This window comes from Rhynchophorus ferrugineus, unplaced genomic scaffold, assembly GCF_030347505.1.
Source record: "Rhynchophorus ferrugineus isolate W39M unplaced genomic scaffold, kcgeb_rfMv2 rfM1, whole genome shotgun sequence".
In the NCBI taxonomy this organism is placed as follows: domain Eukaryota; kingdom Metazoa; phylum Arthropoda; class Insecta; order Coleoptera; family Curculionidae; genus Rhynchophorus; species Rhynchophorus ferrugineus.
In genome coordinates this window covers 76,723,950-76,749,525 of record NW_027472580.1, presented here as the reverse complement: position 1 = coordinate 76,749,525, position 25,576 = coordinate 76,723,950, and the positions used below count along the sequence as shown (strand labels likewise).

Sequence of the window (25,576 nt, the reverse complement as noted above, 5' to 3'; positions counted from 1 at the left end):
ATTATTATTGTTGTGTGATGGAGATGTCGCTCCATCATATCTCAATTTCCAGTGGCAATTTTAATATTATTCAAAAGAACTGACCCGAAAGACCAAAATGCTCGTAGACAATGAATTGTAACAATTTAGATGTTTAGAAGCGATAGTACGGATCCAAAAGGAGAGAAAAAGTTAATCTAGGAATGCCATTCATATCAACATTGAGGAGGAATGCTTAAGGCCAAAATATGTTACTGTGTATCGGGTGGGATCATAATCACTGCTCATTCTACGCTGGTAAATCAACGTCGTTTTTTCGACGCGGTATCTCTATGTTATCAGAAAGATGAGAGGCAGAAAATAATGGAAGAAATTTTGATAGAATATATATTTTTACCATTTTTCTGAATAAATACCATTTTATACTAAAAAACTGATAAGAACACATGTAAGCAACTGAAATCTATTAGTTTATAACTATTTATGAGTTTCAAATATATTTTGTAAGGTAAAAAATCAAGGTATCTATTGAGTCATTATATATGTATTTCAATTTAACAAAACAATATCATTTAATGTATTTATAGTATATAGTTTAATAAATCATTAAACAAATAATATCAAATTATTGATCCCTTACCCATGACTGCTAGGTTATAAATTATTTCAGTACAGTACTAATTATTAAATAAATCAAATATTGGCAACATATATTTAAAAGGACGTTAATCGTTGGTAAGCGTAATTTCTTAAAAAAGAAATTCTGTGTTTTTATATCGAATCATATTATTTTCATTTTTTTTAGTAATCATTCATTAAATTTCAATTATGTCACAATAAAAGTACAGCAATTCAATAATTATTTAAAAATAACCCTTTAATTTCAAAGAATATGGTGTAAAATATAATTAAAATTAATTTCAAACAATTACTAAATACCTATTTTTAAGGCCGGAGTAACAAATATTGTTTAAATAATGTTAATTCATTAATTAAATTTAAATGACACTTTCACAACTTAATTATATTCGTGTATGTTTTATTTAAAATTATAATAAAATCATTTAATAAATTTTAGTTAATTAGAACCATTTGAAAAATAGTAATATTAGAACTCATTACAAATTCTCACTCTAAAAACTGATAAACTAGTGTTACTTAATTAACTCAATTCCATTTGGAATAATTAAAGATAATTGGTTATTAAAGTTTATTTTATAAAAAATGAGGAGATATAAATAAAATTGATAATATAAATAAATAAAAAGATAAAAGAACAAATAATAATGAAGTAATTTCTTCTGTTATGTATTATAAAATCCATAATATAGAAAATAGGTATATTTAGCACTATTTTTACACATATCTTAGAGAAAAAACAAATTATTTAATATAAATGGTTTTGGCTGTATGAATTTATTGCTTATATAAGGAAATCATTTTTTTTTTCTGACAATGAAAATCCAAATTGAATTTATATTTAAATGTCCAACAATACCAAGAGCCGTGACAAATGGCCACAAATTGATTGAAACATAACCGACCGGTTCTCCGACGAATTAAAATAAAAATCTATCGGGTTCATTCAGGTTTCCAGCGAAAGAACGTTATAAAATATCGAATAGTTATGCTCATGCTTTAACATTAATAATAATGTAGGTTCCGGAGCTGTTTCGACAGTACACCAGCGCCATAAATAAAAACCGAATACTTCATAAAGGACCGAAATATCTCTATTTCCAATTAAGGCAAATAAAGCATCGACACGCCGGGCATGTTAACAACGGCGTGTTAGTGTTGACATTTATTCCGTTTGCGTTTAGACTGTGCCATATATGTTGCAAATCGTGGAGGCGACCGATTGCATTGATATGTCATCATTTTCCTGGATTATCGTTTACGTATACGGTCGTGCGTGATTGCTGCCCAGTTATTCTTCCTACAGATACCTTCATCGATGCTTCATGGTATTTCTAATAGTTTCGATTAAAAATTGGTATTAGTGAATGTTCTTCTGTTGAAATTTTACCAATTATTGATAAAAACTATTTTAAATCGATAAGTCATGTCTTAGGCGTGGTATTTAATCGTAAAGAAGTACGTATTTAATGAAGTATTTAATCGTACCTAGAAGAAGTTTAAGTAGTTGTTAGTATAATATATATACATACATATATATATATATATATATATATATATATATATATATATATATATATATATATATACGTTTTTGATAAGTTAAAAGTTATCTTAAACAAATGAACATATACAAAAACTATATTTAAATCAAGTAAATGTACAACTAAGTTAGTGATGTTTACTGAAACTTCAATGTAGTAAAAACGCCCATAGGCGAAAAAATTCAAAAACAGCTTATAAAAGTAATACTGTCAAATGTTATACCAACAACTATAGATAAAATATGTTTTGAAAATGTTTATGAAATATGTTATCGTAATACAAAATAGTTTGACAGAAAGAAGGAGAGGAAAGTGTATTGTAAAATATATTGCTTCAAAACAAGAAATCCATTTGAAATCAGGACATTGATACCGCTGCACGAGTTTCATGGAAACAAAGAGGTATTTAGGAGAGGAACATAAAACTTTGAAAACAAAGAGGCCCATAAATTAATTTTTAAGAATCTTATTTATTATATTATCTTATTTATTAATTAAATATACTTTAAATATATTTTAGATTGATTAAATATCATCGGGTACATTTGTAACCAACTTATTGAAACCCCACTGATAGGCTTTACCTTTCACTATGTGTCATTTCCTCGAAATGCGAACAAAAAAATTTTCGGTGCGTTTAATTTACATAGTAAATTGTATTCAATGTCTTCAGTGGGAAAATTAAAACCATCCATCGGCGAAAAATTATAAAAATAAGTTATAGATAATTGCATAATACGTCAACCCAAAAACTATGGCTAAAAAGTGTCATGAACATGATTAAAAAGTTATACAAAATAATTTTGGAAAAGAAGAATAAATATTGCTTCAAACAAGAAATTCCTCGATTTACTGCCTTTTTTAAAATACTGTAAAAGCTATACAACGAATGTGATTTAGTTAAAATAAAGACGTGAAACAGTCAGAAGACAAGATATTTCTTGCTCGATCATATCGTTATTTCGTTGGGATTGTCTTCCGCTATATTCGCCACTCTGGTAATTTCAAATACGACTAATTTCGAACAAGAAATCATCAGTTTCCAGAAAAAAAGCCAAACAGATTATATAAGAAACAACGGCGGCTTAAAATAACATTATTGGTCCTTTAACACTAAATATTACACCAATTATTTTAAGATATATCTGATAATTATTGATAAAATATTGACCAAAACAGGATACGTAAATCAAAAACGTATATCCCTCGAAAATAAAATTAGTCAACCAGAAATCGAAGAACCAGCGACGAAAATTCGACGGTGTTAATTGAAATTGCTTGTATGATTGCGAAACTTCGCTGCAATGGTGCATCATAACGACACAAATGGGCGATAAAAACAATGCAAGTGCTAAAATGGTTTTAGATAGATAGATAAAAATTAATATTCCTTTGCTGTTGGTGGACACGCTGGCGTCTGATATACGCAGACACGTCGAATGTTAATAACAAAAGTCGAACGTCTACGATACGATAATAACAAATAGAACACACATAACGTCTTCGAATGGAGCTGTTTAAGTTTTGCTTAGTCGTTGCGTTTCGACACAACGCCTGTACAGATGGTGTTGAATAAGGAATAGCCGAGGTTTTGGATTATCGAGAAATTGCAGAATGCCTCTCTCGATCTCTACTGCTTCGATCTCTAAATATCAACGATATAAGAAACTTGGTTCATTGACATTTACATATGCATCTTCACTACCTGAACAAATAACATTTATTTCCAACCAAACAAGATAATAATAATTCTTTAAAAAATACCTCATATTAATTTAAATTCATTTTACATTTTAGTTTAATATTACTCCATTAAAGTATAACACCTAATTTTATTAAAATATACAAAAATAAAATTAATAAAGTCTTCGTTTCTATAAATTTAATTAGAAAAATAGATTAATTTATATTAATATATTTTTGGTTATATTTATATTATATGATTTTATTTTATTATTTTTTACACATCCATAAATATAGTGAATAAGAGTAACAACAATTGCTTAAAATAAATATTTCCTCATTATTAGACACAAAAAGGTATATCTTTGACTAAGGCTGTGAGAAAAAGTACAGGTGAGAGTCAACAAGATCTACAAATGGACTGGAGACTGGAAAACGCAGCTTTATAGTTCCAAATCTGTCCACGTTAATTTTGCGTTGCGGCGAAATGATAGAAAAGCTATACATTTGACAGATGCCCGATTCCTCAAGCAGAACAAGCTAAATATTTCAACATCCATCTCGATGGCGAATATTGAAAACATCATATTAGACAAAAAGCAGAGCAGATCATACTCAAAATCAAGCAATTGTACTGGTTAGTCTTAGGTTGAACTAAAATCAAAAAGATTGGTTTATTATTGTAGGATTATCAACCGATTAGTAATCCAATATTCCCAAAACAAAGTTCTACTATTAATTAACAATGCTTATCGCTACGTAACCAACGAATAACTGAACGAACACCTTGAAATCAAACGGATTTAGGAAGTGATCCAAGATTTCACTTAAAAATATGAAATAAAGTTACTAAGTCACAGCAACATAGAGGCAACACAGCTAGTGAACAACACGCAGGAAATCAGAAGATTGAAGCGAATCAAACCATACGAACTTAAATAGTAGTTTTAAGTAGTACTTATAAGTAGTTTACTTTTATTTTAATTTGAAAAATACATACTTATATATTGTATTAGTCCCGTACTCGTCTTGCTTGTGCATTAATACAAGTAACAGAAAAATAGTAATAAATTAATTAGTAAATTAAGATTGTACTAAACATATTTAATATAAGATGGAACTAATTAAAAGAAATTAAGCATATAAAATATTTAGATTTGTTTACATACTACTTACCAATTATCATTCAGTTATAACTTAAATATATAATTTAAGGAAGACTTTAAATTAGATAAATTAGTAAAATATTTTATATCAGAAATATCTAATAAAATATTTTAAAATATTTGTGTAAAATTTATTCATATATTAAATGTATTAATTAAATTAAATTAGTTATAATGATGTTTTATTTAAAATTATTATAGAATCACTTACAATTTTATTTCATTAGAACCATTCGATAAATACTAACACTAGAACTCATTACATATCATATTTATTATTATTGCACTGCATTGGCTATTACTATATTATATCAAATTAAAATTAAGAGAAAATTATAAATCAAATATACTGAACGCTATCCGATTTGTAATTTTCTTATCACTACCTTAATAACAATTCATTAATAGGTCATTAATGGATAATGTACCTCCTGTGATCTTTAATGTTAATATTTATGTAAATTTTATTTCAAATTATTCTTAACCTTCATTCATGAAAAGCACTTAACTTGCGATCTGGACCTTATATATGATACATAATTATTGAAGCCCAGCAACTGGTGCTTAAAAACACTTAACTATACGATTATTAAATATGGTAAATTATAGCCAAAAATAAGGCACAGCAAAATTTAAAATATTGAGATCAAGAAAATGGTACGTAGCATATGTAAAATTCGAACGAAATGAGGAAAAAAATGAGATTAACGGATGTTCCAGAACTGGCCAGTCAATTATTCAAAGTGGCGGTACTTCCCTTAACTTTAAATTCACGTTGAATTATTAATTATGTCTGTAAAACATTGTCAATGATATCCTATCAGTTTATTTATTATTACCTTTTTCAACATTAAAAATTAATTAGATGCAATATAACGTATAATTTTTTAAAAGATAATTTGTACTGAATACTTCAGTCTCACAGCAAAGTCGAAGCAATTCAGGTACTGAACAACACGTAGGAAATCAGAAGATTGAAGCGAACCAAACCACACGAGCTTGTTTAGTGTATTAGTGTATGCTCAATTTTAGCTTAAGTAGATTAGTTTTACTTTAATTTTGAAACATACATACAATATACTGATACACTGATTAATCAAGTTATTGATAGGATTTTAATAATAGTTAATACTCATTCAGAAGAGCTAATACAAAACTTTTAATAGGTATAATTATTTATATACCATATTTGAAATATTAATTAAAATTAATTAATTTTAACGAGATAGTATTAACGTCATTAATTTAATGAAGAATTAAGTTTTTTATTATTAAAATATATAATCCAAGTCGAATAGTAAATATAGTAAAATATAGTATTTGATATGGCTATAAATTGCCTTGTAAATTACAAGTTGAATTAAAGTTTGTTCTTGTATAACATGAACGGATAAAATAAAACAATTAAAAACAAACAAAATATGGATCCACATGAATTTTAAATTATATAAAAGACTCGGTTGATGAAACCGAAAATCAATAAAATATCGAAAACTGAAATTCCCTCAATTTTGATTATTACCAAAATCTATTTGGTTCCATTTTCTTTACAAAAACAACTTCATCGAATATCTATCCCAATTATTCCTCCTCGTACAGTCGGCCATCTCCATCTCGTACATTACACCGGATTAAAAACATGCAATTGCCTTTCGTTCGCGTCTATTTTCGGTATGCGCCGAAATATATGAAACCTGGAGAAAATTAGAAACTATTTTAAGATTAGTTTTTGTTTATGCTCGGATGGTTCCCGTTCAGTACGGATGGGAGTGAGAAAGAGAGAGAGAAAGAGACTCGGTCGTTGGATATTTTTTGTTTCTTCTATTCGTTTCGTCTCCAATAACCTCACTGGCTCATTTAATAAGTTCAGTCAGGTCGTAAACATTGCAAATTGCATTAGCGTCGTTTAAATATTATTTATAGCCAAACACCACAATATCATTGAAATTTTATTGCCTCTGATATATTATTTGATCGTAATGGGACTCATTCCTTATACTGATTTAATAAGCACTGTTTATAGCGTGAAATACGACCGATTCTATTGAACGATCAAAAGTTTGCTTAAATGTCAACTAAAAAGGTCATATATGGTTTAAGACACTTCTCACTGAAAAACACTCTGTAATCACTCGCGGTTCTGATCGTCCATCACTGAACGCACGCCAGTTCCGAAACGTTGATAAGCATCATCGCGTAATAATGATTACGGCTTGAGTTGTTTTTTTTTAATACACCATTAAAGCTACGCCGAAAAAAGTGCATGTTGCTGTTACGAACCACGTCCGAAAACTAACGGTTGCGCAACGAAGGGACCCTATTATGCCAAAATTTCAATGGTCCGGAGTGGAAGAAAAGCGGTGGTTCAGGGTCGCCATTAAAAACTGGCTTTTTGTAATAGCCGGGGTTCTGTTCTATCCCGGCCCCGGTGCTCTGTTATTACGTACGGCGTTGCACAACATTGGCCTACAGCCCGGCCTTTTCGGCTTGTTCACGGATGCTTATCGCGTACTATATCGCTCGGCAGTCCAGAATACAAAATCGTCTTTATTGTATTTGATCGAACGAAAGCGAAAGTGTTTTTCTGGGTGGAATTAAGATATTTAAGTACTGTAATTGTTATAAGAATTACTTGAAAACTAATAAATATTGTTGAAAATACAAAATATCTCGATTGAAGTAAATGGTAAAGATCAGGTTTTTCAGGTCAATAATTCATAAAACAATGCTTTAAATGTACTCTTACTGAGTAAAGGGAGCATGAATAACATTTAACTGTAATTCACTGTAACTGTCATTTCTATAACATACATTGACATATGACATACCTAGTATTAACGGTATGTTATATACTTTAATTCTTGTGCGTCGAGAATTGGAGCGATATAATCTCCATAACCAGACATCTTCTCTATGTATCAAAATAAATAACAACTTGGTCTCATTCAAGTACACGTAAGTTTGACTCATTAAGTTGCATATTGCAGATATTCCAATGTTAATTATGATAGTCTAGTCATTTCCTTTGATTGTCCATGTGAGTAATCCAGTTTTTTCATCAAATGAAGCGCCCGATGGGTAATTATAGTCATAATTGTCCTAAATATATTAAATTTCTGTTTGATTCTGAGCTAACCATTTACTGGCTTAATTGTTCAATGAACTTTTGTTACTAAATTAACAAAGATCCCCGATTAATTACCGATACTTAGACCTGCGTAACCAAGGAAGGACTGAAATACGAAGATTTAAAACATGAAATAACAGCAACTGTTTTAATTTGGTTTAAATATATACTGATGTATTGATCCAGCACCCCTCTTAATTGTATATTGATGTAAGTACAACAGAACAATAAGCATATAATGTAAGATGTATAAAAAAATTCATACACGACTACGTTTATTTGTACAAAAATGTATATGCTTTAAATACTACAGTTATTTCTTCTATAACCTTCAAACATACGTGAAAATCTTTAATATCACCAATAAAAATACCATTGCATTTGAGACATACTCTATAATATGATAATTTTTAATTCATTTTTTAATTATTTAATTATTATATTGTTACTAGTCGTTTCCGACAAACCTACAAATTGTCTTTATGATAACTTAAATCTAGGTATATAAACTAGGATGACCCATCGACCATATCTCAGTCTCTGGCGAAATAATGTTTATACATGTCACTGCTGTATTTTTTGTTATATGCACCTCACTACACAACACTACACAAGATCAGATCGTTTGATTCTTTTGAGTCTCTGTCCTGTTCTGGCGGTATCCAAAAGCTGCAATACTTTAATATTCTCATGAGAATGGAGTCTTTCCTCATGCCTCCTTGCAATTATCTTGATTTCTTGACTGATTGTGGGTATTTGAAAGTCTCGATGTAGGTAATCAGTCCTATAGTATTTGGGTGCGCCCACAATACCTCTCAGGACTTTGTTCTGAAAAATTTCTATTTTATTTATGTTGCGCTTCGCAGAACATCCCCATAATTGAACTCCGTATATCCATATAGGTTTCAGTATTTGCTTATAATAGCAATTTATTATGTACTGATAATCGTGATTTTATTCCAATTAGCCAGTACATTTTCCTATATTTCAATTCCAGTTCTTTTCTTTTCTTCCAGCGAAGCTTTGCATCAAGATTCATTCCGAGATATTTAGCGATATTGCTATATGGAATGAGAATATTATTTAATGTTATTGGTGCTTGTACGGTCTGTTTATAGGTGAACGGCACATGCACAGATTTACTTTCATTAATTTTTATTTTCCAAGCTTGTGTCCAATTATTTATATTGTCACTTACCTATTGTAATTTTTATGAGGTTTCTTCACTATTGTCGCCGACAGCTATAATTGCAGTATCATCAACAAATGTAGCCATCGTAATATTCTCCATTTGTGATATATCACAAGTGTAGAGTAGATAAAGCATTGGTCCTAGTACACTTCCTTGTGGTACACCTGCTTTAGCTTCTTTTATTGTAGAATAAGTTTCTTCTTGTTTGACTCTAAATATTATGGTTGTAATGTACGATTTTAATAGTTCGATTAATTAATGTTCGGTTAATTAAGATTAATGTTGTTTTGGTAACATTTTCTGTAGTTTATTAACAAGGCCTTCCTGCCAAACCTTATGGAAGGCTTGTTCTACATCTAAGAATATAGCTGAGCATAATTTTCTACTTTCGTAGATTTTTTCAATAATATCTGTTATTCTGTGGATCTGGTCAATTGTTGAATGCTTGTTATTAAACCCAAACTCGTGTGTTGGTATTAGGTTTTTTCTCTCTATGATCAGATTTATTATTTTCAACAGGAGTTTTTCAAAAACCTTAGATATTACTGGCAGAGTGATGTAGGTCTATTTCGACTTAATGATTATGAAATTTTTACATTACTGTTTTTGAATATAGGCGGAATCTAAGTAGGATCCAAAACCATTCCACCACAAGCTACCTTATTTTGTATCGGATAGAACCAAAATCGCCAAATCTTCTAAACATTCAACAAATATGTCAAGTTTAATACTATTTAATGTAATAACATTTATTTATTTATTGTTAGAACATATTTATAAGAATTATAAAATAATTTTTATTTAGTTTTGCTATAAGTTTCTGTTGAACTACATGTTTTAACAGAGTATCCGTGTATAGAAATTAGAATAAATTAATTTTCTCTAATATATGCAAAGTTTTGAATAGAACTTTTTTAAGGAAAACTCCGTTAAGAGAATTTTTCAAAAATATTTTTAAAAATATAAAAAGAGCTTTATTAGTGACGCGACATCTATATCAGCGGGTAACTTTACTGGAAACTAGGGGGTAAACTAGCCTAGATATTTTTTAATATTTTTTTCATATTTTCGATGTTTAACCATTTAAGAATATAGCCTAAAAAGGATTTTTCAAAATTTTAATTATTTCCGGAAAAATAACTGTTTTAGTGACGCGATAATTAAAAACGAAACTTTAAACACACGTTTTTCGTCAAACTATATTTTTTGACATGTTTGACATGCTACGCCAAATTCTACTAAACCGATATACTTCAAATTTGAATAACCTTCTGTCTATCTATACATATATATGTTAAAATTTCTAGAGAAGATACCAGTTTAATTTAATAATCATCTTACTTTAAGCTTAATTTTCCTTTCATTAATAAATGTTTATTTAATCTTCTAAAATAATTAATAAATTATCCAGTTATGAAAGAAAATATATAAATGTATTCCGATACAATTCATAATATTTTGTTTAATATTCATATTTATGTAAATTTTATTTAAAATTGTTATAAGATTTAATTCATTAACTTGATACCTAATTAAATTTGCCAATAATACTGCATTGTGTATAATTAATATGAAGAAAATTCATTATTATATGTTATTTAATTAAGGACAAATTTATTAATTTATTAAAATATGTAATGTTACAATTAATATAATAACTTATAATAAATTTTGTGGTTTTACTGATGTAGAACTGCTTCTATTTTCTTACGGTACGAAACCTACTAATTATTTTAAAATTAATTATATTTGTAATGATTAAATTACTTCATATTTTAGTCTGTAGCAGCGGTAAATCTGTGTAATATTTCTTTCAATTATATCACAATATTTTACGTCGTTACATTATTTATGCATAAATATATATAATAGTGTATGTAGATTAATCATTCATGATTTATTAAATGATTAATATTATTAAATGAGTAATAATTGCGATATAGATATAATTAAAATTTATTTTCCAATTTAATTAAAATAAAATACTTTCACATGTCATTAACTGAACCTAGTTGGATTATTTCGGGATTTCTTAGATCCCTGTTCAGAGCTATGTTTTTAGAAGTTTAAAAAACAAAAACAGATACATCTAAACATCAAACAAGCTGTAGAAAGCCGGTAATCCTTGATGTCGATGTAAAACCAACTGAAACTGGAGAGAAAAAGTACCTGAAAGAAGCCATTTGTCACCACAGCGTTCATTAGTGTTAGTCTTAAGTGCCGATACAGTTTGGTGCTTTAAAACAAGAGTAAGAACGACAAAGGAGTATTTAAACCAGACGCGCACTATTAGGGGCGTCCGTTACTCATATCGTCGTCAAGACAAACAGGATGAAAAGTTAAAACTTTCGTTGCTCTCCGCTCTGGGCCGGGCCTACTATGTCACAACGCAACCGGCCGGAATCGTCGCCGCCCCGAAAATGATCGAAGACGCTTTTTTCCGACATCGAAACCAAAGCGTCCGCAACGATGATGCCATTAAGACAGGCCGGGCGATGGCCGAATTCTTGGAAATTAACATTCTCCCGTTAATTAATTGAATTAAACTAAATGAAGCATCGTGCTCTCGTTCCGTGGATGAGAGTGGCGCGCGATACCGAAACAAAAAACGAGCAGATGGGAGAGACGGAGAGAGATGGAGAAAAAGCGGACGCCTCGAGCGCTACGTTTGCCCGGACGCTCTGTAAATGGCGAAGTTAGTTTTCTTGTCTTGATCGAGAGGTTATTTTAATAAAAATCCACTTCTCGAAATCAGAGCCGTTGTATTTCATCGACGGCGACGGACATGTACGGCCAACGGTCGAGTTGGGGAGAAAAAAGACGACGAAACAAACAGAACACTGATAAAAAAACACACACGACATGTTGACGAATCGTATATCTCTTTTGGACTGGTTATGCTCGGACAAAAAATAATGCCGTGCCCGAGGAAACTACTACTCGGTCTTAGGCCTCTGGTCTCATTTCTTTACGTCTTGCTCGTCATACAAAAACCGACACACGAGGTCGAAATCCAATCAAGATATCCCCTAAAAACTATAGAAACGTTGGAAAATCAAAACCCGTATGATCGTTCGGTGAGTCCTTTCATTTTTTAAAATATATTGGCGGATTTACAATCGATAGATATAGCTTTGAGCGGAAAATACAGTTTTTTTCCTTTACCGTAGACCGGGCGCTTCATAATAAACTTGTTACTTCACTGACTATCGCATAACGGTATCGGAAACTATTACGACCACCATAAATCTAGAAAAAGTTCGTTTACTGATACCTTTATACCTGTTTGGGAGGCCCGAATAATTTATTGACTCCATAATAATATAATAACTTGATTTTTAAATTAGTTTTTTCCTGGATGATTGGTTCTTGCCACGAAATATATATTTATTCACAAAAATGGAAAGGTATTTCGTAAAAATATAAGCAACATTTAAGAAAACCATTAGATTAGCTAATATTTTAATTTTTATCTATTAATTGGAGCAAAAAAAAACAAAAATATGTATTGGTTATTTGGAAGATTTAAAGTATCCGTATATAATAAATTACTACTATACGAGCAGATAATAAAAACTACATGGACCTGCGGAATTCGTTAATGGGGATGTTCTACAAGAAGTAATATCAACATGATACAAGTATTTCAGAATAAAGTGGTAAGTATTGTGGATGTATCCAGATACTCCAGGAATAGTTACTTACACCGAGACCTCCGGATTGCTATTGTTAAAATGAGAAAATTAAGAGATTCACAGCAAGACATAAGGAAATACTCCCTTGGACAACATTGAACTAGGACGCAGACCCGAGAGAAAGAAATCGTGTGATCTTGGATGTAGTTGTTTAGTGAAGAACCATTATTTTATTTTAATAGACTAAATAAGGGTCAATGGGTTTTCCTAGATAAGTACCTGCATCTCTAAGTCTCTAATCTCTCTAATCTATAATCTCTCTAATAGTATCTCTCTAATCTTTAGTCAGCAATGACTAGTAATAATATATTAATAATACTTTTCAAATATCAAACAGAAATCAGGTACAACTTGATCAAAAATGATGAAAGCAAAATGACATAATAAGTACATTCTAGATTGTTTACAGACTATAGAGACGTGAACAAGATGTAGTATAGGAATGATTCGTTCTGCGAATGCGTTAAGGTAATCTACATCTGATTATGTTTGTTATTTGCTAGTTTATGCTTATGCTTTCACGTTATTATTAATTTCGTATATATAGATTCGAATATTTAATTTTTTATTTAATTAATAATTGTTTTAATTTTAATATAGTTTAATTTTAATATAGTGATGCTGAGACCACTAATTGGGTTTATGAATATATATATATATATATATATATATATATATATATATATATATATATATATATATATATATACATTAATCCCAGGGTAATATCTCTAAATATACTACATATTATTGAAATAAACCAGACTAGGGTTATTGTCAAAACTCACATTGTTATTTAATTGTGTTTGGTAAGGTATATTGTAAATTTTTATATATCAATATTAATTTCATAATCCGTGTACATAATTGAATATATCGATTCTGTTACCTCGATATTGAAATATACCGTATTTGACATAAACTTTGTTTTGTTTCTTTTGTTTTGAATACTTCAGTCAAAAGCTTTTGTTTATACCATTTTAGGTCGTTTAGTAAACAAGAGGCTATTAGTAGATTTGAGTTGATTTCTGATGTTGAGTTAGGTTTTTCAACCTTCTATTCGACTAGTAGTCCTCAAATATTGATAATTGTAATCGTATTATGATGAATTATTTTTCAAAGAGAAATAATATCGTTAATTTTACTTCTCAACGGAATATGAGCCTATAAAACATTTAAAACGTGCATATGCGCTCATCAAACTAATATCTTGTTCACTTCGGTGTAGTCTGTTGTTCAGTAAGCGAAGCGCCATCTATTTATTAATATAGAACTAAAAATCAACTACCAATAACAAGCGAAGAGAAACACATGAAACATCGAATGAAACTTATGCAATGATTTTATGCTTAAGTAGCATTATAGGTTAAACGTGAAGTCCTGAGTCTACCACCATAATTGAATAAGAAGCGTTATAAAAGAAGGGTTAGAGGATTCGAAATAAATTTGGTTCGTGGATTACTTTCAAATTGTTAAAACAACAAATTCTGATTATTACTGGAATTGGATGCAGAAATTCATGAGAAAAGAAATAAGAGCGTTAAAATTAGTCGATTAAAATACGAGTTATTTTAATATGCACCATATTCACCAGATCTAGTTGCGTCTGATTTTCCAGCAAAAAAACTATTAATGTATAAAGTTATAGAAACAGAGGTAATACTCGGATGGATGGATCGATACAATGGAGGAATAATTTCCGCGATATCTAGATAAACGTCGAATAAATATAATATTATGACAATTATGGATGAAGATACTAAAACAATTCTTGTAGAACGGCGATAATACAACATATTACGCTGGTCGTAAACCGATAGTGCATGTCCGATCATTGAAATTAAATCATAATAGTGAACGATTTTGATTGAATCGCCGAAGAGGATTTATACGGAACGTGGTGGCCGATAAAGGATATTAGCGTGGCCAACAGAAATAAAACACCCATCAGCCATGGAGCAGGTACTGAAGAGTCATTACCCCGCCTTTATGGCCTAATGGTGAGCAGTCCAATAAGATTATGCGAGATTTAGACGATTTCAGTCACGGTCGAGGTAATTGTTTGATTATTTGGTTACGACTGTCGGATGCGGTCGCTTTCGCTAACGATTTTTGATTTAACCGCACCCGCCGGCCTGTAATAAACGCCAAAGATAATGATAAGGTGTCGGTATCGCTCGTTAAAAACTATTTGTTTGCTAAATTGAGTGATATCGTCGCTCTTTTCCCCGCTTTATTGATTGATACGCACAATTGGTTTCGAATCTCCGCGATCCATCAGAATTTATAAATAAATAGCAGTAAATCATGCCAAGGCCGTCGAAACAATATTTGTATTTCTCAAGCCAGTTTGTTGGCTGAAGTGATTTTAGCTCAAAAAAATGTATTTACTACTAATTTTTCTTCTGAATTTATATTAATATCAAGGATGTTATGAAAAATTTTATATATACTCAACAGACGTTGTGCTGCCCGAATGTTACTTTTTTGTTTGGGATGAAATAGTGTAAAATAGTGATTTTGAAGTGATATGTTCTAAATTGAATGATATGAATTTAAAAATTATTTAAAACATATAAAACTGAAGCCCTATTTCAGCGCCACCTACCGGACCCGGTTGTGAATCTAAACCGCTCTCAAATCCACATAAACACACACAAAACATTTCATAGGAAATCGGTTAAACCGTTTAGGAGGAGCTTAGTGGATACACAAAGTTGAAGATAAATAAGAAAAAAATATGGGTTTCCTTCTCCAATAGAAATTCGTACCATCTAGGATTTGAGCGACTACATTTCAGTAGTACTGGACTCATTTTAAAATTTCATGATACTAGTCTTAGCTGAGAAAAATCGTGGGAGCTTTTATTTTAAAAATTCATCAATATTCAAATGATATTAATATATGTTTAATGAAATATGTTTATATTAATATAAAATGTTATTGATGTTGTATGAAAAAAGTATGTTACAAATAACGTTTCAATAATTGTTTTCTAAAAGAATTTTAATTAGAATAATACGGTTTTTGTTTTCTCCTTAATAATATTTCTAGTTTAAGAAAAAATACTAATTCAAAATAGAAGTAGATTTATATAATAACTGATGAAAGAGATCTAACTCAGAATATGATCTTAAAATTCTTAATAAAAATTTGATTCTGATGCAGGACTCCTCTTAGTTTATTACAATTGCAAAACTTCCTATACTTTAAAAAATATAGGAAAATTTGCTGGTTAATTGGAAGAAAATTATAATTATCAGTATATAATAAGTTACTGTTACTTACGGAATTAAATTAAGGGATGTCCCGTGAACAGCAATGTAAATATAATACAAACTTTTCAGATTGCAGTCCTAAGAAGTATAGTTTGTGCATCCAGATACTATATGATTCATTACTTATATCGAGACCTTCAAATTCAGAAACTCAAGGGAATCGCAAGGACACGTGAGGAGAGACTCATTCTCATGTTAACATGGCAGAATTACACCTCTTGGATAATTCCAGAACAGGACATTTAATAGAATAAACTGCAAACGGTGTTAAAATATAAATATTATTAGAGACTAAGTTAGGACCGTCCTAAGTCTAAGTTACGTCCTCCTAGATGTATATTTAGAATTCAGATACTGTAGACAAATTCTGGGTTAATCGACAACTAGTACCAATATAATTTTTTATTTTTTATTGTAATTGCAAAATTTGGTAAGAAATATTTTTGTGCTATGTAAAAATGCTAAAATGTTTTTAGTTAAGCTCTATTTATTTTCTTGTTATTATGATTTATTATTATATATATTTCAAAATTTCTCCTTTTTATAAACTAGGGATTATCTGGACTAAACCTACTGGTTAACGTAAGCTCCGAACTTCTCCGTTTTCAGCATTAAGCCTCTTGCCTTTAGGCAATCACAGACAATCATAGGAGGACTGTCCTGTCGCTTTGACTACACCGCCAAGCAATCTGGCCGATTTATAATCATTCATAAGAATTTTTCTGTGATTGTAGAACCAAATAATAAGTAACGTCAATATGCTATCATATTGTGTATTTCATATCCAAAAGATCGCTCTCGATATCGCGATCGATATATATATATATATATATAGGTGAGGGATATTATATAGGTTAGGTTATTAGAAGATCTCGGATAAACACTAAAAATTCAGGAAGCATTATAATACAATATTCAATAACCGAGCAGGTTAAAACTGTAGAGCGGCAATTCATCTGGACGTCCATACGACTTTCATTTAAATAAATAAAATATTGAAAAAAAACGCATAAGGATACTTTGTTTCAATAAAACAACTAGCTTGATGAAATATTTATTTATTGCTAATTCATTGCTAGTGAAAATTAATTTTACAATTAATGTTTAGACGCTATCGATTTTTAAATCGTATACATAATTTAACAACCAAAAAAAAAACGAAACGGAAGACCAAAGGTTGGACAAACTAAATACATTAAACTGAATAATCTGAAACTAATAGCAACTTATTTATTCAAGGACAAGTTCAATGAAACATTACGAGGTAAATTATACAAGAAAATAGCAACGCAGAACTATTTAAAAACAACGACTAAATTACTGATTACTATAATGCTAAAAACATGAAGTAAATAAGAAAAATAATCATTTATTATTTCTGAAAAAAAATCAAATATATATACGTGTAAAATTGGGTGTAAAAGAAAATAGAGAAGTGTTAAAAGACACCTGTAAACGGTGAAACGATATTTGGCCAGTTTAACGGGACCAAGGGGATGACTGGAAACCAAAGAGGCGAAGTAACGAATGGCCCGAAAGTGTTCTGGATGTGGCATTGGGCTAGGTCGGGTCTCCAAGCGAGGAAATGATCGATGGTGGAGTAGCATTCGAACTTCGGGCGCTAATTTTAGAGCCGTAATGTTTATACGATCGTTTCGTCAAACCGTAATGCAAGTGAAAAAAAAAACTACGTACCTATCACTTAATTTACATCGATTTTAACGCACATTAAACTCGTGTAGCCGATTTTTATGGTTCATTCCTTCGTTATTTACTACGTCTCGATTAAAGACGCTGACAACTTAATACACCATGTAGAACAGTGCGTTTTAAAGTATTACCCATATTGAAAAATAGCTTGTTTTTTTGTGTTCTTCTTTCCAGTTCATCGGGCCTGCAACTAATTTCATGATCAATACTATCAATTCTAGTATAAGGAACAATCCTTTAAAGCTTTACCATCTCGGTTTAAAATTTTCTTTATTTTTTCCGCTTTTTTAAATAAACTTAGCATTGAAAAGTAATTAATATAATCATTCTAAAATCCATAAATGATACTAATTATTGTTAATAGAAAGGCTTTTGCTTAATATTTCTATATATATTCTACATAAAATTTAAATTTTTGTATATATGTATAGACTTGAGAAAAATCATATTCGACAATTCGTGAAGGCTACAAATTAGCGATTGACAAATGTAAACAATTCAACCTTACATTTTTATTTATAAAAATTTTTGCCCCAAGTGGGATTCGAACACGCGATGATCTGACTGATATATACAATAACAGTTAAATTTTTTATTAACGTTTAATTTATAAGATACTGGTTTCCATTAAATTGAAATATTAGCAAAAATTGTATTATCACAATATTTGCGTGTAAATTAAAAGAAATTTTGCATGAACTAGTTACGTATATTTGAAAACAAATTACAACAGCAAATTGTATTAACAAAAATGTTCTTTAATTTTGAATTAAAATTGGGAATTATTAAAAATTAATTCATTCATTACATTAAGAATGGGAGTTACAGAAAATGGAAAATTTCACTTTATGAATTCTATTATAACAGTTATTAATCCATCAGATTTATTTGACATAGTCTCTGGGTGATAAATCTTGCCAGTATAGTGGATATAATCGATTTGATAGTGGTTTATATTTCAGGGTTGCTAACAAAGACAAGGATTTATATAAATTTCACTCGATTTTTATTGTTTTAGCTTTAAAAGTATTTAAAAGTACCAGGATAAAGTATGATAATATAACAACAATATATAAAAACACAATATATTTTAGAACTATAACATCCTCGTATAAATCACATATTCATGTTATTCGAATTATAGTTCTTAATATATTATTTTTATACTTTCAAGGAAGATAAACATACGTAAATAAATTCCTTAATTAAACTTTATAATATATTACCTGCCTTCGTTATAATTCTAAACCAGACCCAAAAATAAAAATTATCACAACTTTATAACTAATTAATATATTCTGGGGTTTCTAATACCTTTTATTTCAATGATAAATTAAGAGCACCCAATTAATATCTCCAAGAATATTTTAATAACAAATTTGAGATACTTAAATTAATTTACTCTTTATATTCCTGAAATTGAATTGATTTACTTACATGTTAAATATGTAACTAATTGTTGCATCACATTGTTCAGTTTATATAAACTAGAAAATATAATAAATAATTATAACATCATAATTTTTTATTTTCTTAAATGTTTATAATAAAGGATTTTGCAAATATTTACATTATAGGTAATTAAGCCAAGTGACGTCCAGATGTCCAGTCAAAAGATTAAACAAATATAGACACAAAAACTGCGGTTATATTTAAAATTTAAAAAAATTGCTTACACTATAATTTCCTTAGAAATTATCGGCATATAATAAAATCGGACAAAAAATCGTCTTTCAAAATAATGGAGGTATAATTATAACAAAAAAGTAACAGATGAATAATTAGAGATGTAGCAAGTTAAATACGAGTCATTAAAATCCTTGTAAATTAGGGTTTGCACAGGCTGATAATTGATTACCTATATGTATGCATAATTGTAAACTCAACCAGTAACTACAGGCGTTTCCATTTGTTTTTATTTGTAGATAAGATCGTGTTTGTGTATGTGATAAAAATAGAGTATTGTTAATTTAAAGTAACCTTGGGGTAATTAACGAAAACAGTCGAGTGGCCTTAAATCAAATTATGTCGTTAAAAACCTAATAAAATTCATAGATTTAAAACAAAAGGCATCATTAATTATTATTCAACTATTAAGCATATAATGAAATGCATATTTTTGTTCACTCTGTCGATTCGACAGAAATGTTAACACCTGGTTTTTTCGGTTGTTTTGCTTTCGAATATCCAATATCAGCAGAGAATTATGTAACGTACCGGTCAAGTATAACCAAGTTGCGAAATAACCGGCGCCATCTACAAGGTCTTCCAGAAACTTCCACGTCCCTTGTAGTTCACCCTATTAACCGTCAGAGGGGCGCTCTGCAGTACCGTGTGGTCCTTCCTAACGCATCGGGCCTGTATACCCGTCAAAACATCACTTTTGAAGCTATAATGGTATGTTTTGAGAATGGCTAACGTACCGTGTTTTAGTTTCGGCTTCGATGGATCGTATTTCAGACGGTTGGAGAGCATAAAACCGTCGAGTTTAAGAGCGCGAAAATCGGCCCTGACGATTTTTCTGTCGGTTATTTTTTTCCTTGTATTTATTTCATTTTTTCCTCCTTTTCCTTTTCGCTGTTTCTGCTGTATTCGTTCGCCCATCTCGCTTCTCGGTTGCATCGGATCCCATTAGCAACAACGTACAATGTTGCAACTTGAGCGGGAACGATATTTTACACCGGCAATGGTTTTTTGGAGAGTTTGTTGTGTCTGGCCTACTAATGTTTCTTCGTAAATATCGGGCTGCGACGCCTAATTTTAACCTCGGGTGCATCACAATCATTTATCCAAAACCGAAAATGAGAAGCATATATTACACTTCAAACATACAAACACGGTTTTCGATTAGGATGCCCGTTTCATGGATCCTTTTTTTGTTTTGTATGATTCAGCCAAGTAACCATTTAAATAAACATATGTGCGTGCCAAGCATCGATTTAATTAATGCTGTTCAGTAATGGCATAGTTATAATTGTGATAATATAAATTTAATCAAGAATGTTCAAAATATAAAATATACAATTTACACTCTTGTTTTTTTTGAATCACGAAAGTCGTAGCTTAGAAACTGAGAACAAGAAATATTAGGATCTGATAATTTAAATTTAACCACATATTAAATAACAATTTATAACTTGAAAGACAACATAAGGTTTGCTGCTATTTTGATAAAAAAATATTGTAACTCTTCCTCTAAGCCAAACAACCATTAAGAAAGAATATTTTAGTATATATAGTTCGTATGAAATTATTCGTCATAAAAGGCCAGCAGATATGGCTAATATCTTCTTCGCTATTTGTTCATCAAAAATTATATTCATATCGTTTCTCTACTGCCTATCTGCCCGATTTAGTTCCGTCGGACTTCTGACTTTTCGCTGAATAAAAAGAGGACCTCGAGGACTTTGTTGTTCGTCCGTTGAGGAGATTAAAAGTGAATTGTGGAAGACATTAAAAAATTATTCAAGACAAATGTACTGTATCAAAAAAAAAATTAATTGAATAATGACCGAAATAAATTTGGAAAGCTATATCATTTTTTTTTTGAAAAGCAACAGTATTTTTTAATATATACTTAGAATTATTACTGTACTTAGCCATATATAGATTTTAATGAAGCAAGTAACAAATAAAGCAACTATGATTAATGTTTGATTTTTTTTATTTAGTTTCAACAAAGGGAAAAATAGAATTATACCACTCAACTATAATTAAAGTGAAGCAACATTTTAGGAATAATACACCAAACATATGAAGGGTGTTAAATTTAAAAATAAATGGTTTCTTTTTTAATATTTACTTAATACTTTTCTTAATATTTGAATAATTCTTATTTAATTTCAACAAGGAAAAAATAGATTAACAACTTAACTATAAAGTGAAGCATTAGTAACTTTTTATTGATATCTAATTTTTGTAATAATTTTAACTAAAACAATACACCCAACTTTATTAATTTGATAAAATTAAATATGTTCATAATATTGAGTGAAATATACCAATAAAAATCCGGGTGAATTAGAACAGACATATTTTTGTTGGAGAACATGGAAATGTATACGGGGAATAAATAACAATATTTACAATCGACCAAATAGTAAAAAAAAAGTTTTATCGAACTTACAGCACACCTTTAGGGGTCTTAGAAAACAAACAAGTTTTTAAAACGTCTGAAACCAAAAAACCAAAATTCACCGTATAAAATGCAAAGGAACTTACAAAAAGTGAACGTTTTCTGGGAACCAATGATGTCTCTGTCGGGATCGGGACGTAACGACGCATTCATAGACCGACATTCGAAATAGGCCAGTCCCAAACAGCTGATCCGAGCTCGTAGAGACACCGGGGGCCATGCGAAAATGCATTAAAATCGAGAGACGGAGAACCCGGGCCCCATCCGAAACTAACGCACGAGACAGAGAACACTTCAGTTCATTCAACCCTAATTATACGAACACTTGACTCTTTCGTTTTTGGGGTGAACCAAATCGGCTTTTGATTAGGATGTTCTTTTTTTTTGGTTCTTTTCGCTTGGTATTTAATAATGTGTTTGTAAGGTATATGACCTGAGAGATACGTAAAAACCACAATGAAATATTGTATTCATATATTTTCACTTGATGTAAGTTAATAAAGATATTTAAATTGTAATGAAATAGTCAATAAAATTTTATAAAACAACTATTAACTTTAAAAAAATGGTGGTCCAAGTTTAAAAAGTAATTAATACCAAAAAAGAGATATATGATAGTGAAAACTATGTTATGAATAAATGTGAAAATATTTTGAAAGAGATGAATATTATGATAAAAAATTAAATTTATTCTTTTATTAGTACACTGTCTAACAAAAATAATTAAAAAAATAAACTGAAAATACAATTAAAAGTATATTTCAATAATTTCAAAAATAATAGGTTATAAAATAAAATATTATGAGATTTATTAACAGGTGTATTGGGTTATTTATATTTGGCACATTCAAAAAACATAAATTCATTTCTAATCAGCCTGTCTCAAAATACTTCAAAAATAAATAATTGAAAAATATTTTTATAATGTTACTTTTAAATGAAATATTATTATAGAAGGCAAATTAACAGAAATAGATTGTTTATTTTTCTCGTACTATATTATTGTAAAAGCCGAAATAACTGTTAATGTGGATTTAAAAAAGTACATATATATTCTTTTTATGGACTAGTGTTAATTGACTAGCTCAACACGATTAATTTAGATTATTTAAAGACAATTAATTTGATTATTATGGCTTAAGTGAGCTGAAACCGCCAATAAATGATTAGTTTAATTTATTTTAGATAATTTTTTTATGATTTAAATGTTATATTCTGAGTTATATGTATATAGGAGAAGATAGTGAATTAAAGATAAGTTTGGGGTTTATTCAGATCGAATTTTAGATAATATTCTCGACTTACCTGCTATAGCCATCCATGGATAAAATGTGTGCTGGGTTTGCTGGTGAATCTGAGTGCCTACAGGCTGTGACGATGATGTGTTGAGCGAACAGGGATTGTTCCATGAAGATAACGAGTTTGAGGTTCGTCCTGCTGAGGCGGTACCGGGGCTGGTGGACGGATCGCCTCCAATTAATCCCGATGATCCGTAACCGACTCGGGAATCTGGCGTGCAGGCTGATGGTCTCACAGGTCCGGTCAAGCTGTTGGCCAAATTGGCGCTACCGCCTGATGTGGCGTTCTGCCACGCGTTTTTGACCGCCTCTGCTGCTACCACCGAAGCATATCCGTTTTGATCCGCGTTCCCTTTAGAGCAATCCGACTTAGTTCCCGTGTTGCTGTAGCTGTTTTGTCCGTCTGTGGAGTACAATTTGCATGCCGTGGCCGCCACGGAGGCGTCGTAGGGAGAATCCTGCGGCGGTCTGGCTTGATGGAGGGAATGTGCGGTGTGATGGTGTTGACTGGAGGCGTACGGAGACATTCCCAAGCTCAACGGGAACGAGCGGTAGGCGGCAGCGGCCGCCGCCGCCGACGGATCATGATGGTGAGCCCCGGTGACCGAGCCGGCCGCCTGGTGATGGTGGCTCCCGTAGAAGCCACTCTGTTCGAAGTACGAGTTCATGATTGCGGCGTTAATTTTGGCGGCTGGAGTCCCTCAGGTCGAGGGAGGTGTCGCGTCCACAAAAAAAAAGCAACAACTGAGCGCGGCAAACGCAACCAGAAATAATATTAATAATAAAACAGGGCGAGAACCAAGTTCACCAAGTCACTGAACGTAAACAAAAACACTGCGGGTCAGTTAGAGGTCGAACGGCGCGCGAAAACCAACCGCGACGGTCATTGTCGGAATAAATTGATCCGGATATCCGACGAGAACTCAAAAAAAATAATAATAATAACAATAACAACAAGACAACAACGGTAATAACCAACGCTGGGCGATAATGGCAATAACAATAATAATAAACGTGCAAAACGATGGAGGGGTGGACGCAGAACGCTGGTCGCGATGTCTGAACCGACTGGGGGGGTTGGTATTCGAGCACGGAGCGCCCAGACGTAACGCACGATTGCCGAGTCCGGAATGCGAGCGCTGCCGTCACTGCTTGTGAGAATCGCGTATCGGAAACCTACTGTACACTAGAAGCACGGGGCAAACTCGACCCACACGTTGCCTGCCTGCCTGCCTGCCTGCTTGCCGGCCCATCGCGCGCTCCCGTTCTCCATCGCGCTTTCTCATTCCCCCTCCTTTACTGCGGCGGCCACGAGGCAACATAATAGCTACTTATTAATACCTACCGCTTTCTTTTCGCTACCTGCACTTCTCCACGCCTAATTATCACCTCTTTCTACCCACTTCACTTCACACAAAAAAAATCGCGATCAAATAACGCTCTTCAAAGAGACCCAAAAACAATTTTCTTCTCGCCACCGACAAAGTTATCAACCACCGACCAAATCCTGGTTAAATAATATATAAAATCATGTACAACAATAACAACAATAAATTGTTTAAACAAATTCCCCCGCCCCGTCGTGCGAGTAGGACGAGAACAAACACAATTAACCGACAAGGACGGAGAACAATGGTAGGGATCATAAAAGGACCAATGGCGTCGGAATTCGTCACGATGTAGGCGCCCACAAGTACAGTTGCGCAAGGAAGTCAGACGTCCCCCACTATCCGTCTCGCTCGCTCGTTCGCCGGCGGCGCCCTCTTTCTGCCGAGCTCTCGACTAGAGGAGAACGGACAGACCGGCTCGGAGGACCGAATGGGTCGTATCGATGATCGTTCTCGCGATCGTAAAAGTCGGCACGCTCGCTACTGAATTAGTACTTGAGACCGTTTTCAGCCAGTGGGGCTCTGATTTAATGAATGCGACAGGTTGTGGGATGTTCCCTGGAGCATTTTTTTTATAGGAAAAAAACTATTATTATAAGAAATTAAAAATAAAGATCATCTTTGAATCGTTAAAAATAAACCTAAAACAGGTATTTTAGTATAAAAATAATTGAAAAGATTTCTTTACATCATTTGATATTCTTACATCAGCTGGTAAGCGAAAATACCGAAGTGATAGCAG

At 31.4% G+C, this 25,576-nt stretch overlaps 1 protein-coding gene across 2 annotated transcripts in view; it reads right to left on the bottom strand.

Moving 5' to 3' along the window:
- Ubx (ultrabithorax) overlaps positions 1–24,689 on the bottom strand; it is a 349,089-nt gene extending 324,400 nt beyond the window's left edge. The window contains exon 1 of one of the 2 annotated variants that reach the window (XM_076410239.1): positions 23,454–24,689. In XM_076410239.1, coding sequence (XP_076266354.1) covers positions 23,454–24,114 — 661 coding nt within the window. In that variant the 5' untranslated portion in view covers positions 24,115–24,689. The remainder of the gene's footprint in view (positions 1–23,453) is intronic. The other variant, XM_076410231.1, reaches the window with a different exon arrangement.
- Between the last annotated feature and the right edge of the window lie 887 nt (positions 24,690–25,576).